This window comes from Callionymus lyra, chromosome 11, assembly GCF_982586985.1.
Source record: "Callionymus lyra chromosome 11, fCalLyr1.hap1.1, whole genome shotgun sequence".
NCBI lineage: Eukaryota > Metazoa > Chordata > Actinopteri > Syngnathiformes > Callionymidae > Callionymus > Callionymus lyra.
Genome location: NC_141828.1, coordinates 17318199 through 17333408, shown reverse-complemented (window position 1 = coordinate 17333408; position 15210 = coordinate 17318199). Strand labels below are relative to the sequence as shown.

The following is a 15210-nucleotide window of genomic DNA, read 5'->3' as shown; positions in this document are numbered from 1 at the left end:
TTCCTGGAACAAGAACTGCTTCCCTTCAGATTTGTGGATTTAATTTTGGGATGTCTAAATGAGTTTGAAATTGTCACCTCTTTTTTGTACTTCCATCTTAAACTTGAATGAGCTGCTTTCTTGTAAGGAAGTAATGTCCCTATAAATTATGAGAGACATATAATTAAATACATTATGAGCTTCTATTTCGGCAACTTGAGTCATGATTACGGTACAGAAAAAGACACTAAAAGAACGATGCAATACCTTGAAAAAGAAGGTTTTTATATATCGTATCCACTTTGAACCTGTTGTTTGTTTGTCGTCCTTCACTTGAAAAACATGAGGCCACTTGTTGCTTGATTCTAAAGGAGAGTGCTTCAAACAAAACAACAACATCCACTCAGGACGTCTCTGCACTGCAGTGCTTCCACGAGGTTGCATTCTTTTTACTTACAAACCTTGCATTATGGGACACGACAACAATATTTGCTATTTTTATCTTAACATTTTTTTTTACTTTTAGTCTATTTTCATTTTAGAAAAAGCCAAATTTACCCGGTTATGTGCATGGGTATCACTTCAGTCTAACTTCTTGAGTCTAATCTATAGTCTTTAAATCCTTTCAGGACGCAGCTAGGAACCAATCAGATTTCTTCACACTGGCTAATCAAAGCATTATTCATCCGTTTATAAGCGTTCGCCTGTGACATCTTTTCGACGACAGGACATGAGCAAAGAAAATCTTTCTTGACCTTAACCTGCTTTTATGGAGCCACCACGAATTACACCCCATCATCCCCTCTAACCCACCTCCATGTCCATCCATTTTTCAATGCAGTTCTTGCCTCCGTTCCTCTGTTGCCATGGATACTGTCACAGTGCACTCATCATCTTCTAGCATTTGCCTTCCTAAAGGGCAGCGTCAACTCCGGGGTTTCAACTTTGTTTTCGTGTGTCTATTCAAAATCAAAGTCATCACAACGTCACCGGGACAAATGTTTTCACGATCTGAATTTAGCAGGATGACTACGGTCCATTGGTTACCAGGCCGCACAGATAATGTTTTTTTTTTTTTAATATTATTTCTGTTCTATTGATAAATACAATCTGAATTGTGTTTTATTCTTTTAAATGAAGGTATTTTATTTCAAGGTAACATTAGGCTGTGACTCTTGAAACTTTTTTCAGTCAAGATTACTTTCAAAATAAACCTGTAAATGAGTGAAAATTTGTGAAAAGCAAGCCAAAGAATGCTCTATGAATATAATTTTGACATGAAACTGGTTCGCAGTATAAAAAACACAGCTGTACACAACTTAAATTCACAGACAGACAGACAGACAGAGAGACAGATATAATGTCTGTGATATGGGAGTGTGATTCGTGTTCAGCACCATGGACAGCAACAATATGTGGGAAGAGAAAAGCGCTGGATAAAAATCACGTTTTCTGGAAATAACCTTCTTAGATCCAATACAAATAGTCGACTTGGAGTATGTCAAGGTATATTTTCAACCTATACAACAACAAAATTCATTAAATAGCTGATAATCGCATACTAGTGATGGGCTCACGGCGCCTCATGATACAGATGTGTAGTGAATACACTGTATCATCATTTTGAGGCCACTAGATGATAACAATCTTTATAATGTTTGGTTTGATCCCCAATAAAATGAAACCTGGCATAAGTTCCAAACTTAAAGTGCCATTTAAAAATGTAGAAACTGTATCATGATACAGTTTCTACACTACACAGCGGCATCACACCTGCATTACTACTGCATAATTAGGAAGAACAGGATGTCAGATAAAATAGAGCTGACAAAATCAAATCGATAAAACTGCTTGACAAAAAGGTTAATACATTTAAAGTAATTACATCAAAATGCTTGTTATTTTTGTAATTATTATCTTCATTGTATAAAGCAAGGAGGTTCAAATGATCCTTCATCGACCTGATGAATGTAGACGGTAGCCTACCACACACAATGCTGCTTTACATTAGAAAAGAACAGACACCATTTAATATTTATGTTCCTTTAACGTACCATATGCAATATGTATCGAGTCCTTTTACTTCCGCCAGAAAGATTCATTTAGTAGCCTTTTTTTTTCTTTCAGCAACATTTCCCGCGGAGTTATAAATGGGTCTCAATGACGTTTTTAGGACAAGTTGATAATGGGATTACTTGTGTGTGTGTGTGTGTGTTTTTTGTTACTATCTGGACTTCCACTGTGTCCTTCTTGACAAGACTGAAGTGCGTTTTTTTTATACGTAAAGATACTGTATCATGAGACTATAATATTTGGCTCTAAAGCACTAATCCAATTAAACCTTGGCTCATTTTTAAACTTAGAGTGCCATCTAGTGGCCTTTTAAAATGAAGAAACTGTATTGTGATACACAGCTACATCACTACTGCATACTGTAAATATCATTAATACTAATCACATAAAATAGAACTGACACAGATAATACTTCACCAAAACATTGTAACACAATCAAATTCATATAACATCTTAAAATACTTTCAACATCCAAATGTATTGTATCATGAACCAGTGTCTTCACTACACAGATGGTTCATGAGGCTAAAGTGCTACTTGACTTAAACTTAATCACATTTTTAAAGAAAATAGTTTATTTAATTAACACATTTTAATTCACTTTGACTGTGACATTCATGAATTAAGGATAAAAGTTAACGTCTACACTTAACCTCGCGGCCCGAGCCCGACTATCTATCGACCTACTATAAAAGTCCAAACTGACTGACGTGATCGTAACGATTCGGGCTTTTCATTCCTGCTGAAGGTTTCAGTGGCGATCTCCTTCCTCGCTACCACGCTCGGCCATTAGCGGAATTAGCACATGTCAAATTGACCTTGAGGAATTCATGATGACTCATGAATCAGGAGGAAAGGTCGATGGCAGCGAAGATTGGACGCGAGCGGCTTTGACATTGCGTCCGATGGTTTCCGGAGAAAATAAGATGTTAATCGCGTTTAATTATTAGCTTCATTAAAAGACGACTCTTTGGTTATATAACGGGGAAATCTAGTATAAAATCCCTCAGATGTGACACACACTCGGTGTGCCCTTGAGCAACACAGCAGCCTTCAATCAGACATTCATCTTGTGTTTTGTTCGGATTGTGTGTTTATGTAAAGGAGACATGTTGAAATACTATCTAATGAAATCACCAGACGCATGAAAACGTCCCAATCAGCGCTAACAATGATGTAACGCAGGATTAGCGTCTCGTGTGAACCTCATTGGCACCACAGGCAGCTCATGGATTTAGTGGTTTTCTCTGTGGGGCTCTAAAGAATATGGGAGATCTCACAGTGTGTCGACGACGCCCTGGGAGATCGTGGCAGACTCCCTCTGCTGAGATATTGCTTCTGCCCCGGATCTACAGGGGGAAGGATTATAATCGGTTCTCACTCACGACCAGGCAGCAAGCGAGACAAGATTCTTTTCGATACACCTTTATTTCTAATCGGGGCCTTAAATAATCCCATCTGGACACGTCCGTCCGTGGAATGAAGACTGACAAGCTAATGGAGCTGCAAAGTGGAGCCCCGTTAACAAGTCGGGATCCTGAATCATTGTTGTTGTGTGTTCCCTGTCTCCGTCTGTAAACCTGTTGACCTTGGCTAACTTGAGGGATCAAGCGGAATACTAATAAGCATCCATGATTCCCCGGCAGACTCTCTTGTCTCGGTTAGCGTCGATTCCCTCCGATGCCGCTCTTCAAGCTGACATTTTTTTTTCTTTTCACTCACTGAACTGAGCCGGTGGTCGAGACAGGGACATGGTGTTAGTTCTGCAAGACCGCTCGAAGGAAATCGGCAAAACCTGGCACTGTTGGCCTCTTCAGCCGCGGCTCATCCTTCATACGACAAAAATGGCTTGAACGTCGTGTGCGACATTTTAAATTCCTCAGGAGTCGTTCAGTTAGCATTTGTCAAAATACCGGCAGTGACATTTTTAAAGCATATTCCCACAAACTTGAACGGATAAATGGTTAATTCAATAAGTTTAAAATAACATTAGAAGATGAACTGTATGCCAATCATATCGACGTAGACCATGGCCATCAGAATATTTTAAAATTTTAAATTTCAATTATTACTTCTTCATTTATTGAAATGTAGAATTTGTTTTTAATTGAATAATTTAACTTAATAACTTCTATTATGAAAGGTTGATTTTGTTTTTATTGAAAAATAATTATCAAATCTATATTTAAAAGGGTGTTTTTTCTGTATTGAATAATTTAATTTAATAGTTTTTTTACACATAGCATTTGATATTTGACTTCCAATAACTACAAAAAAAGAATAAAAATAAAAATGTGTAGCTTTTAAAATGTAGTATAACCTGGTGGCAATATAAATTATACCAACATTTTCAGAATCAATTGAAAAGGATACTAAATAAATAAATAAAATAAAATCTATTCAGAATATCTTAAATTCAATTGTTTAAAATTGTTTAATAAATATTCGACATCTCAATATAGAAAAAAATGAATCCAATTATTAAATAAATCAATTCAATGCAATAAAAAAACATTTTTTCAATTAAAAAAGTTAACAGTGAAATTTAAAAAAGTTTAATTCAGCAATTTAATATTCAGATGGCACTGATATCCGTCTATACAATTAAGGTGTGACAATATGTGAGCGTATGTTAATCTATAGATAATATAGATTAAAGAGTTCCTTAATACAATAATTAACGTGTAGGCAATTAAGAAAATTCCCTGTAATCTGTGGTTTCAGCTCTTCATAGGATCCAAATAAGGTCCATAGGATCTTATTTAATACTTTGCTACCTGACGTATGAAGTAGTCTGTACAGTCTCAACTGGCAGAGCTTTTGTTGAACTTGGTCTAAAGAAAACTAAACATGCAGCTAAAGAGAAGTAACTTTAGTTCAAAGCCCTCAATTATTTCACCAGAAACACTGGAAGTATTACTGGAAAAAGAACATCATTAAAATATGAGAAAAAACAACTTGCAAACGGTTGCCAAACAAAGCTTTTAGTCATGAAATTCATGTTTGGATGCTAAAAGCTTATGACTCCACATCTACAAAAGAAAATAAAAAAATGAAAATAAAGCAACTTGAAAGAAGTTGAAATGGATCAATTGGAACATTCTGTTAACAGAGTTTTGTCAAATAACCTCAAATAGCTTAATTTGCCTTCTTCCTCCAAGGATTTAAAAAAATATATTGTGATTAAAATCTTCAATTATTTTCCCTTTCAACAGGGTGTCTGCATCATGACTACTGCCTTCCTGCACTTCTTCTTTCTGGCGTCCTTCTGTTGGGTCCTCACGGAGGCCTGGCAATCCTACATGGCAGTGACAGGAAAGGTTCGGACCAGGCTGATACGCAAGCGCTTTCTCTGTCTGGGCTGGGGTAAGTCAATCGTATGATTGGAAAGCGCTCCATTATTTCCCATCATCCCTCACACCTGCTAGTTCATTTAAAAGGGATCTTCCGAAGTGTATTTCTGAGTTAGCGCACGTCTTTTTCTCATCCGATCACATTCTGTTTGGGTCTGGGCTGCAGACTTGTCTTCTCAGGCATCGCCACCTGCTCTCTTAGGCCCCTAGTTTGCAAAGATCTTCCTGCTAGCTTAAATCTTAACTTTCCATGTAATACACATGGTTCAAATTTCATTTTAAATTTGACTTTTCATCCCCTTTACAATTAACAAAAAGATTAAATTCTGTAAGTCTTCCTTACTCAATACACATCGTTTGAATTCCATCTAAATTGGATGTATTTAAACTTTGAGGGAGGGTCCTTCTTAGTGTGTATGTAGGGGCCTGAGACGAGAGGTAGGTTCCTGAGAGAGCAGGTAGAGGGGGGGGCCCCGAGAAGAGAGGTCTGCACCCAGACTGTATTGAAGCTCTGGGCAGGTAAACTTGGCTTTCGCCATCAGGAGAATGCGAGGTGTGGTTTTTTTTCCTGCAGAGATGACCTTGCGCTCAGAAAAAAAAGAACGTGGGCATTTCTTCCAAAAAAACAAAATTCAATCACATTTTCCCGCATGCATTGTATTGGATTCCAGTCCCACGACTTCCCACTGCGGATCACACACGTATTCAATTACACATCAATCACGCTTGTTAATTAGTTGAGTTTCTGTATTTCATTACTCATCGTCTACATGTGTGAATCGCACTTCGATTGGTTGCTTCTCTCAGACGCGCAGAAATATCTGCTTTAAAAAAAAATCAATTTGATTATAAAAGAGCCCACACTCATTCTCCTTGTTACCTAGCAACAAACTGGGCTCTTAGTCATTGCTGTGCCGCTGCTGTAAAGGAAAGAAAAAAAAAAAAAAAACGAACGAAGGTTGTTCAAAATCACAGATCTTTCTTCAGAAAATAATTTTCAAAAGTATTATTTGTTTCTCGATTAATCCTGTCAAGGGCAACTTTAATATTGACAGGGGTTTTATTTTCGAAACTGAAATCCTCACTTGTAGCAGTTGAGCTCCAGCAGCGCCGCCGCCGCCGTGATTTATGACGTGCTTGTGTACACTCGACACTGCGGAGAGGCACCGGCTGACCACGGGGTCCTCGCCTCGTGCCTCCAGGAAACTGATTACATCAATAGCACCTGCCTGCATTGCTCCACCAGGAAAAAAAAAAAAAAAAAAAAGGCTTAATATTCTGAGCACACAGTCGTGAAGAGTGGAACCATTAAACCGATCCATAACATGAACAGTGTTAGGAGTTAGGATACGAGTTTCTTCTTGACTTCTGATTTGAATTTTTTGGGAAAAAGCAAAGTGATAGTAATTGAAATGAAATGAGTGGAAATGTCAACGAGTTCAGCTGCTGCTTTTTTCTTTTGTTTATAATGAGAAACTAGTTTCACTTTGATGACTTCACGGCGCGAGATCTTTGTTTTCTATTTCAACAAGAGATTCGCTCCGATTAATTATCGATTGTTTTCCTCTTTAGGATTACCAGCTTTGGTCGTGGCCATTTCCATGGGATTCACAAAAACAAAAGGCTACGGAACATCCACATAGTAAGTTTTCGCCGTTTAAAGTTTGTCCAGTTCAGGGTGACGGGTATGAACGTCTGATTTGAGGATGGAAGTTGACAAGACGTCCAAATTTTTCCCTTGAATACTTCTACTACACCAGTGTGGTCGCTTCACATAGCCCTCAAAACATACTCAAAAAAAGTAATTAGCAGTCCTGAAAATGACTATATGAAAGATTCTTAATATTAACCCACACTTCCTATTTTTTATTATCATATTTACTAAGTGTGGGGACAATTTTCACAAGTGTGAAAAGTCCCCAAAAGATTTAGCACCTGACATTTAACTTTATGATTTAGCTAGTGTCCTTTCAGCTTGACCTAAAAACCCTGTTACCCATAGTAGAATAGATAAACTGCTAATATGTCTTAAACAAACTATTTATTTATTGGCTTTTCCAGATTAATCTTACCAACCTAAAATGCGTACTATATACCACCTCACCCACCGCGCGCATGCATTTTGTATTGTTACTTTCTTTAGGAAGGTTCACAAATATTTTTATTATTGTAATTATTTAACTTGTTTTGTATCTTCTTTTAATATTTATATCATCACAGAGGCACAAAAAAAAACTTAAATCTTTGAGTTCTTGAAACTTGTGATTGTTTGATGAAGCCTTGTGAAACAGCTGATGATGTATCATGATACAGTGTCTTCGATTCAAAAGGCCACTAGATGGCACTCTCTGCTTTATGATCTTTTTAATGAAACCAAACATAATTTTCTTACTTAGAGGGCCATCTAGTGTCAAAATGACACTGTATCATGATACAGTGCCTTTGATACAAAGTTGTTTCATGAAGCTTCATCACTGTACTGTAATTCCAGTTTTAATGAAGGAAATTTTGCAACAAATGATATTATTTTATTTAAAAGTTAGTTCATAGCAATGCTAGCCTCAGTTATATATTTATATATATATATATATATATATATATAAATATATATATAAACACACACACACACATGTTGTTATTCATATTTATCTCATATACTTAATGGAAACGTCTGGAAATGATTTCTTAAAAAATATATTATTTTCAGGTAGACGGAAAATATGAAGAATCTATCATACAATGACAATCTAGTATGAAAACAGCCCGATCGAAAAGTCCCACCTGCTCCGTTGAATCTGAAAATAGCTCAGCACAAACCCAGTCCCTAACAATGCCCTATACACCATTTTATTTTATTTTTTTTAAAGGTATGTCTTTTGTTGCCCCACTCGTCATGTAAATGTACAGCAACACGACAATCCAAAGTGTCACAACATCCTCCTAACAAAGTCCCACAAACCTCATCAAATCCCAAATAGCTCAGCACGAACCCAATTGCGAGTGAGTTGTATCCCTGCTGGATACCAAACTCATAAACACTGCTCAAGATCTCTTTAGCATTTTATTAGCTTGTGGAACTTCGGAAATAGACTTCCAGCATATGGCGCCTCTCCCCTGACGATAGACACAACACTATTGGATGCGGGCGTGTATCATTAACTCAGATATTAATGCTTGAGTCGAAGTTAACTGCTTTTTTTTTCCCTCCTCTCCTGTGTTCCCTGCAGCTGCTGGCTGTCTTTGGAGGGTGGACTTCTCTATGCCTTTGTTGGTCCAGCAGCTGCTGTTGTTCTGGTATGAAACAGATTTTCTATGATGCCACGGTTTGTTTCTCTGTAGAATCCAAATTAAACGAAGAAGATAAAATCTCTTGTTAATAATGCAATGAGAATTTGGATTTAAAACATTTTTTAATTTACTAGATTATTGTTTTAACTTAAATATTATTCACTATAAATGTTGATTCATTTTTTTTTTTTAGCATTTAAACACAACTCTTATTTTGCACATTTTGGAAGGATAATTGGAATATTGCAAATATAATTAAATTTGTGTTACATTGTGTTTCAGGCACAAAAAAATTAAGATAATTATATATATATATATATATCATATACAGTGTATATCTTGTTTGAACAACTTGATGTAAATGTGGTCAAATATAACTGTTTTTATCTTCTAGAAATTGAAATAGCTCATTTATTGTACCGTAAAAATGTTTTTTAATTAAATTATTATTATTATTATTATTATATAAAGCGCACCAGATTAAAAGGCACACTGTAAATAAAGTGCACCTTCTATTCCGGAAAATACGGCAAGTTATATAAAGTTAAAAATAATTAAAGACAAATTTTCAATAAAAAGCAAAAAATTAATAACAAATAAATGAATTAACAGTCAAAGAAATACAACGTTTTTCTTATATTCTTTATAGTGGGTAGAAAATATCATTTAATATATATATATATATATATATATATATATATATATATTTTAATGTTTTCCTGCACCAGTTTATCCATATTTTAAACTTTAGCTTTGAAAGACTTGACTTGTCAAACTCCAGGGTCGAATTCACCCTTGTTAGGTTATTTTAAATGGCCTGCAAGAGCTATAGATAAGTACAGCTTTCTTAATTCGACTGCAGCAAGGCCTATCATGACAAATCTTGCAATTTTGTACAAGTTGTACAAGTTGAGACAACGTTGATCGCCTGACTTTAGAAGACAACAAAAATTACTCGCCTATCATATCATACACTTTAATCATTATCTGAAGTGGTGAGAATTAGGGATCACATCATTTTTATGGATATTTTTGGTGTCAATAATATTATATTAAACACAAAAATTATGTTTTTATTAGATCAATTTAAAGACATCAAAACAAGAGCACATCATTAAAAGTGGATTTTAAATCAAACTGTTCACCTCAAAAGTCCTGTTAAATAGATTTATTTAGTTTTCAAAGAGGCCTTAAGTCGTGCCGTTCTTTGTGACTGCAGCGGCGGCTAATAATAGTGGAAGGTGCCTTTGACGAGACAAGTGTTACTAGTCAGCCAGGTCTTTCCTGGAGGCTTGTGTCAGGAGTGTGCACAGCATTGCCTCACACCGTCGCCGAAATACGACAGGGGAGGTGGGGGGGGGGGGGCAAACAACAAAAGCTAGAGGTCGGAGTTCGGTTCAGACGGGAAAATTGAGTGAAAAAACACCCAGGAGACAGTGACATCCATCACTTCCCGCCCTCAGAAATGTCGATATATATTTAGCACCCGTTTGCTGTTGAGAATCTTATGACGCCGTTTCCCCTTCTTTCCAGGTCAACATGGTGATTGGTATCTTGGTGTTTAATAAATTAGTGTCCAGAGATGGTATTCTGGACAAAAAGCTGAAGCACCGAGCAGGGTATGACAGCACGTCCTTGTTAGTACCTTTTGTTTTCTTCTTCTCTTCACAAATAATACACATATAGGATGTACTTTCATATGTTGATGTTAGACCTGTATATTTCCCTGTAAGAGAATTAGTAGCAAAGGAAAGAAAGAGGTCAGATGTCCCTCGGGATGTATTTCTTTGGCAGAATAAGACCACGTAGAAACTCACACACACACATGCATGCATGCTGACACACACTTGGCCAGCTGCTGCTGTTGCTATAATGGCAGGGTGAGTTTAAAGTCAGAGCGATGGCCGTTAGCATTGTTTGTCATCTTGTTGTTCTCTCTCCGTCCCACAGACAGATGAGTGAGCCGCATACTGGATTAACTCTCAAGTGTGCCAAATGTGGTGTTGTCTCGACAACTGCTTTATCAGCAACTACAGCCAGCAACGCGATGTAAGTGCCTGTCAGTGTCTGTGAATCAATAACGCCCGCTGCTCTGAAGAGTCGGCGTATATACAGTGTGTTCGGCAGAATTCGCCGCCGTGTAAACTGATGGTGGGAAGATGAAAAAAAAAACATCTATATTTCACTCACATTTCGTCATGTTTACACCGTTTTTGTGAAATCCAGGGGGCGCTCTAACCCTTTGCCGATTTTGCCTATGTCCTGTTCAGGGCGTCGCTGTGGAGTTCCTGCGTCGTCCTGCCTCTGCTGGCTTTGACCTGGATGTCGGCGGTGCTCGCCATGACCGACAAACGCTCCATCCTTTTCCAGATTCTCTTCGCCGTTTTCGATTCGCTGCAGGGCTTCGTCATCGTGATGGTGCACTGTATCCTACGAAGAGAGGTGAGTGGCGTCGCCTTCTTACGAGGAAAGCCAACACGTCTTTTAAAACCATCTCTTCACGTGGTACAAAAGCAGAGGGAAAAAGTGGCAGGGAATGTATCTAGGTCATTTTTGATAACCTAGTTAGAGGGAGAATCTCACAGGGTGAGAGAATTCAACATCCAAATAACATGGTAGAGAACTGGTTCCCATGGCAAACCGAGGTTTCATTCGGTAACAGTTGAAATCAGGAGTTTGGTAATATCTGTTACGATTTTAAGCCGGAGAAAAGATTCTGAAAGTGTGTGCCGATACCTTTGATTCCATTTATTCCGAAGCATTAGAGATGGTTTTTTTTAATTGTCGATGTTTTCACGCAGAGTTTCCCAAATTAACCACTAGCTTGGCATCTGATTCGTCCTTTGAAAAACTGGCTTGAAAAGCAGCCAGGGAAAAGAACAATTCTGCCAAACAACATCCTGAAATGACTATAGTTGGCAAGCCTCAATTTAAAAAAGAAAAATCTGTTGGCTAACCGCTGACAAGATACCATAGTGAGCAGTGAGATGTAATAGTATACTACTGATTGGTAAATTCTCTGCCTTAACAATCATATAATACATATATTTTTAATAATTCGTTTAACAAGAAATACTGATGCGTTTATTAACTAAACATTTCAATATGACAGTTACTGACAAAATAGGACCTCATAGGCACTTGATTTAGAACTCTGCAGCCAGAATTCTGACCTGCTCTAGTAGAAGAACTCACATTTATCCAATCCTTAAAACTCTTCACTGGCTTCCAGTTTCTTTCAGGATCAACTTTAAAATTCTGGTTCTTACTCTCAGATCTATTCATGGTCAGACTCCTCCTTACATCAGTGATCTGATCCAGACTTACACCCCAGCTCGGGCTCTGAGGTCTTTGGATCAGAATCTACTGATGGTTTCTCGCTCACGGTTTAGGACCAGAGGAGAGAAATACTTTGCAGTAAAGGAAAGATACAGTGAAAGAGCTGATTGTGTTTGACACTTTGCCCAGAACTATTGTGCCACATTCCCAAGACTATACACCAATTGTATGGTACATTTATTTGAGACTCATTTTAAGCTTCTTCTTCAACTATAACCATTTTGAATGGGCTTGTTATCTTAAAACCCAAAGCTGTTGTCCATCTCTTTAACGTGATTCTGCCTCCACTTTAGGTCCAGGATGCTTTCAGATGCCGCCTCCGAAATTGCCAGGACCCGATCAGTGGTGACGCAACAGGAAACTTCCCTAATGGTCATGCTCAGATAATGGTAGGCTGTGGTACCCACTGTTATCAAGAATCATTAGACGCTCCATAATTTAAGCAGACCTAATGTTCCCTGGTTATTTATGATACACCAATACGCCTCTTGCTCCACAGTGACCTTCATTTAGTGCTTCGCATATTTCTGATTCATTACAATCCCGTTGTCTGCTCCGGCCCATTGTTCGGTTTATCCCATTACAATTCTGCCGAATGAGGAATGGTCGTAGGTGCAATTACATTTCTACGGCCTCTGAAGCTCAGACTTTATTTCAGTTTGATTGGAATTGCTCGACATGCGTGTGTTTGCCAATCGCGACTCCTCATGTGGAAATAGAAGAGCGCTCTCTTGTTGACCTTTTTACCGGATGCACCAGTCACCGTTCATCTCAAGAGGACAATGGCGGATCATAGGAGTTGTATTCATGCCACTTTGTCCCTGGTGATTTAATATATTCATTAAAAATCACAGTGAACTCCAGTCTGTTACCATCTCTGATAGTGTCAGGATGAAGTGATAATGACACAGCATGTTATTTATGAATTCTTTTAACATGGAATCTTGACCTCGATTGTGCCCTGTTTGCAGACGGATTTCGAAAAGGACGTGGACATCGCTTGCAGATCAGGTATGAACACCGGGCAATAACAAGATTCTCCTCGCTTTGCATCCGTAAACCCCAAAAGGGGGTTGACGGTAAAAATAGCTGCAGTTACATAACAAAGAACGATCCCCACGGGGTTTTTTAACAGTAACGACAGAGGCAGAGTTTAATCTGGAACAGATTTTTAGTTCAGTTGAAAGATAATAACTGTAGATTAGACTGTTTATTATAAACCAAACCTGAGTCTGATATAATTCTTGGAGGCTCAATATATCGTAACCATCTCTGTGTTTGTTCCCCTTCACCCCAAACTCTCTTATCCTATTCCTCTCCTTCACTTTTATTGAAATCTCTATTTAATTATTAACTTCTATAATCTCTGTTTCTTATTTGTTACCATATCAATATAAACAATCTCATTTGATATTAGTACATTGGCCTGATTTGGCCCCTTATGTCCCTCTATTCACATTTACCACAAACTAAAAAGGTTGATGAATTAATGAAGAAAAAACATTTGTAAACTAATTTAAGTAAATATTATCACGGATGAGACATAAATAAATCAATTGGAATAGTTTAATAAAAAAAATTCTACTTTATTTACATTTCTTCTTATGTAGAAATTCCACAAATCTTTTGGAAAATATATGAATAACTATAAAATGTTATAGCATGAAATATAGATAACATATATAAAAACTATTTATATATATATATATATATAAATATTTTAATAATCATAATTCACTTTATATTCATGTTGTATAAAATCATTTTTTAAAGATGAATTCTTATTTTGTAAGATTTGAATGACTGATTTTATAGTATTATTAATATTTATAATACACTTATGTTTCACACTGTTGAAGTGATACAAAGAAATAGCAAAAGACATGAAAGTTATATTCAATAATAAATAAATAATAATACATTCCAATAAAAAGACAGGTAAGAAAAGAAAAATAGAGAAAACATTTCAACTGAAATATCTTTTTCTAGCACGAGACAAGGTCAGAGAGGATGTTTAAAGATGTATATACAAAGTGAGCAGAGCGGGAATACGGTTTCTAACTCGCAACTCGCCGAACCACTCTCGAGCCACAGAAGCCGGCATCACTCAGAGCCGAGGACTTTCCGGAGAGTGTTCGCCAGAGTCGTGACCCGTGTTATTCACGTGCAACACTTCCTGTAGAGTTGAAGTGGACACACTGAGCACAGCCTCACATTTATAAATCATGACCGAAGTCAGACTCCGGCGGTGCCGCGGTCAGAGGGCGGTGCACTCTCCAGACTCCCACAGTCAGAGTTTGATGTTTACAAACAGGGATTATTTGGCGAGTAGTGGAAGTAATTTGTGATTCTCTGTACGGTAGTATAAAAAGAATATTTTCGAAGCAAGGGCAGAAACCGGGGCAGTCTTGGGGTTAAGCCATATTCCTTAAATGAATAAATTATACTAGTCAAAAATGAAATCCCTTTAAAACAAATTGCTTTCCTGGTGAAAATGTGCCGTTTTATTGGTTTCAATTTTGAGTCTTCTTGAAGGAGGAAAAGTTTGTAATTGGGATGAGCCCTTTACTTCATCTTGTGCACCAACACTGTGAAGAGGACTCTTAATCTGTACACATATTTCAAAAGTACAAGGTGGGACGGTTTGTTTACCGTGTAGCTTGTCATAGCACAAACAAATCTTCACAAGCCTATTGGCAGGATTGCTCTTATTAGTCCAGCTCAGCCGCCTTGTGTCGTTATCTCGGCTTGGGATTCAAGACGGGATCAATTGTGTTTGAATTATTAACAAACGCTGCGGCCGCTGGTGGCAAAGAAAGACATTTGGGCCTTAGTTGAGATAGCAGGGGGAGAAGAAAGACGGCGACACACGCGCTCGAACCTTTTTAGGAATATCTAGAGAATAAGCCTTCAGAAGAATTCGGCAAAAGGTCAACTTTAACATTTAATCTTGATTATCGATGCCTTCTTTTTCTCAAACTTCAGTAATAACATTTGCAATCAAACTTTTAAAACATAATCCAAAATTGAAAACGCTGATGATTCGTCTTATCCTTGAAAGCGAGTAATAAAATTGCTAAAAAATAAAATCAATAATGTTCTGCAATATTGCTATGGTTTGATCCAAGTTGCATTTGCTCCACCTACATGTCCTCCAAGAGTGATAAGGAAAGCATGA

The 15210-nt window shown here is 37.4% G+C and overlaps 1 protein-coding gene across 7 annotated transcripts in view; it reads left to right on the top strand.

Annotated features, from left to right (window-relative positions):
• adgrb3 (adhesion G protein-coupled receptor B3) overlaps nt 1-15210 on the top strand; it is a 134082-nt gene that overhangs the window by 112696 nt on the left and 6176 nt on the right. For 5 of the 7 annotated variants that reach the window (XM_087802385.1, XM_087802386.1, XM_087802383.1 and 2 more), the window contains 8 exons: nt 5268-5418; nt 6978-7047; nt 8633-8699; nt 10227-10330; nt 10644-10742; nt 10964-11135; nt 12326-12421; nt 13004-13043. In XM_087802385.1, the coding sequence (XP_087658511.1) occupies nt 5268-5418; nt 6978-7047; nt 8633-8699; nt 10227-10330; nt 10644-10742; nt 10964-11135; nt 12326-12421; nt 13004-13043 (799 nt within the window). The remainder of the gene's footprint in view (nt 1-5267; nt 5419-6977; nt 7048-8632; nt 8700-10226; nt 10331-10643; nt 10743-10963; nt 11136-12325; nt 12422-13003; nt 13044-15210) is intronic. The other 2 variants (XM_087802387.1, XM_087802384.1) reach the window with 1 other exon arrangement.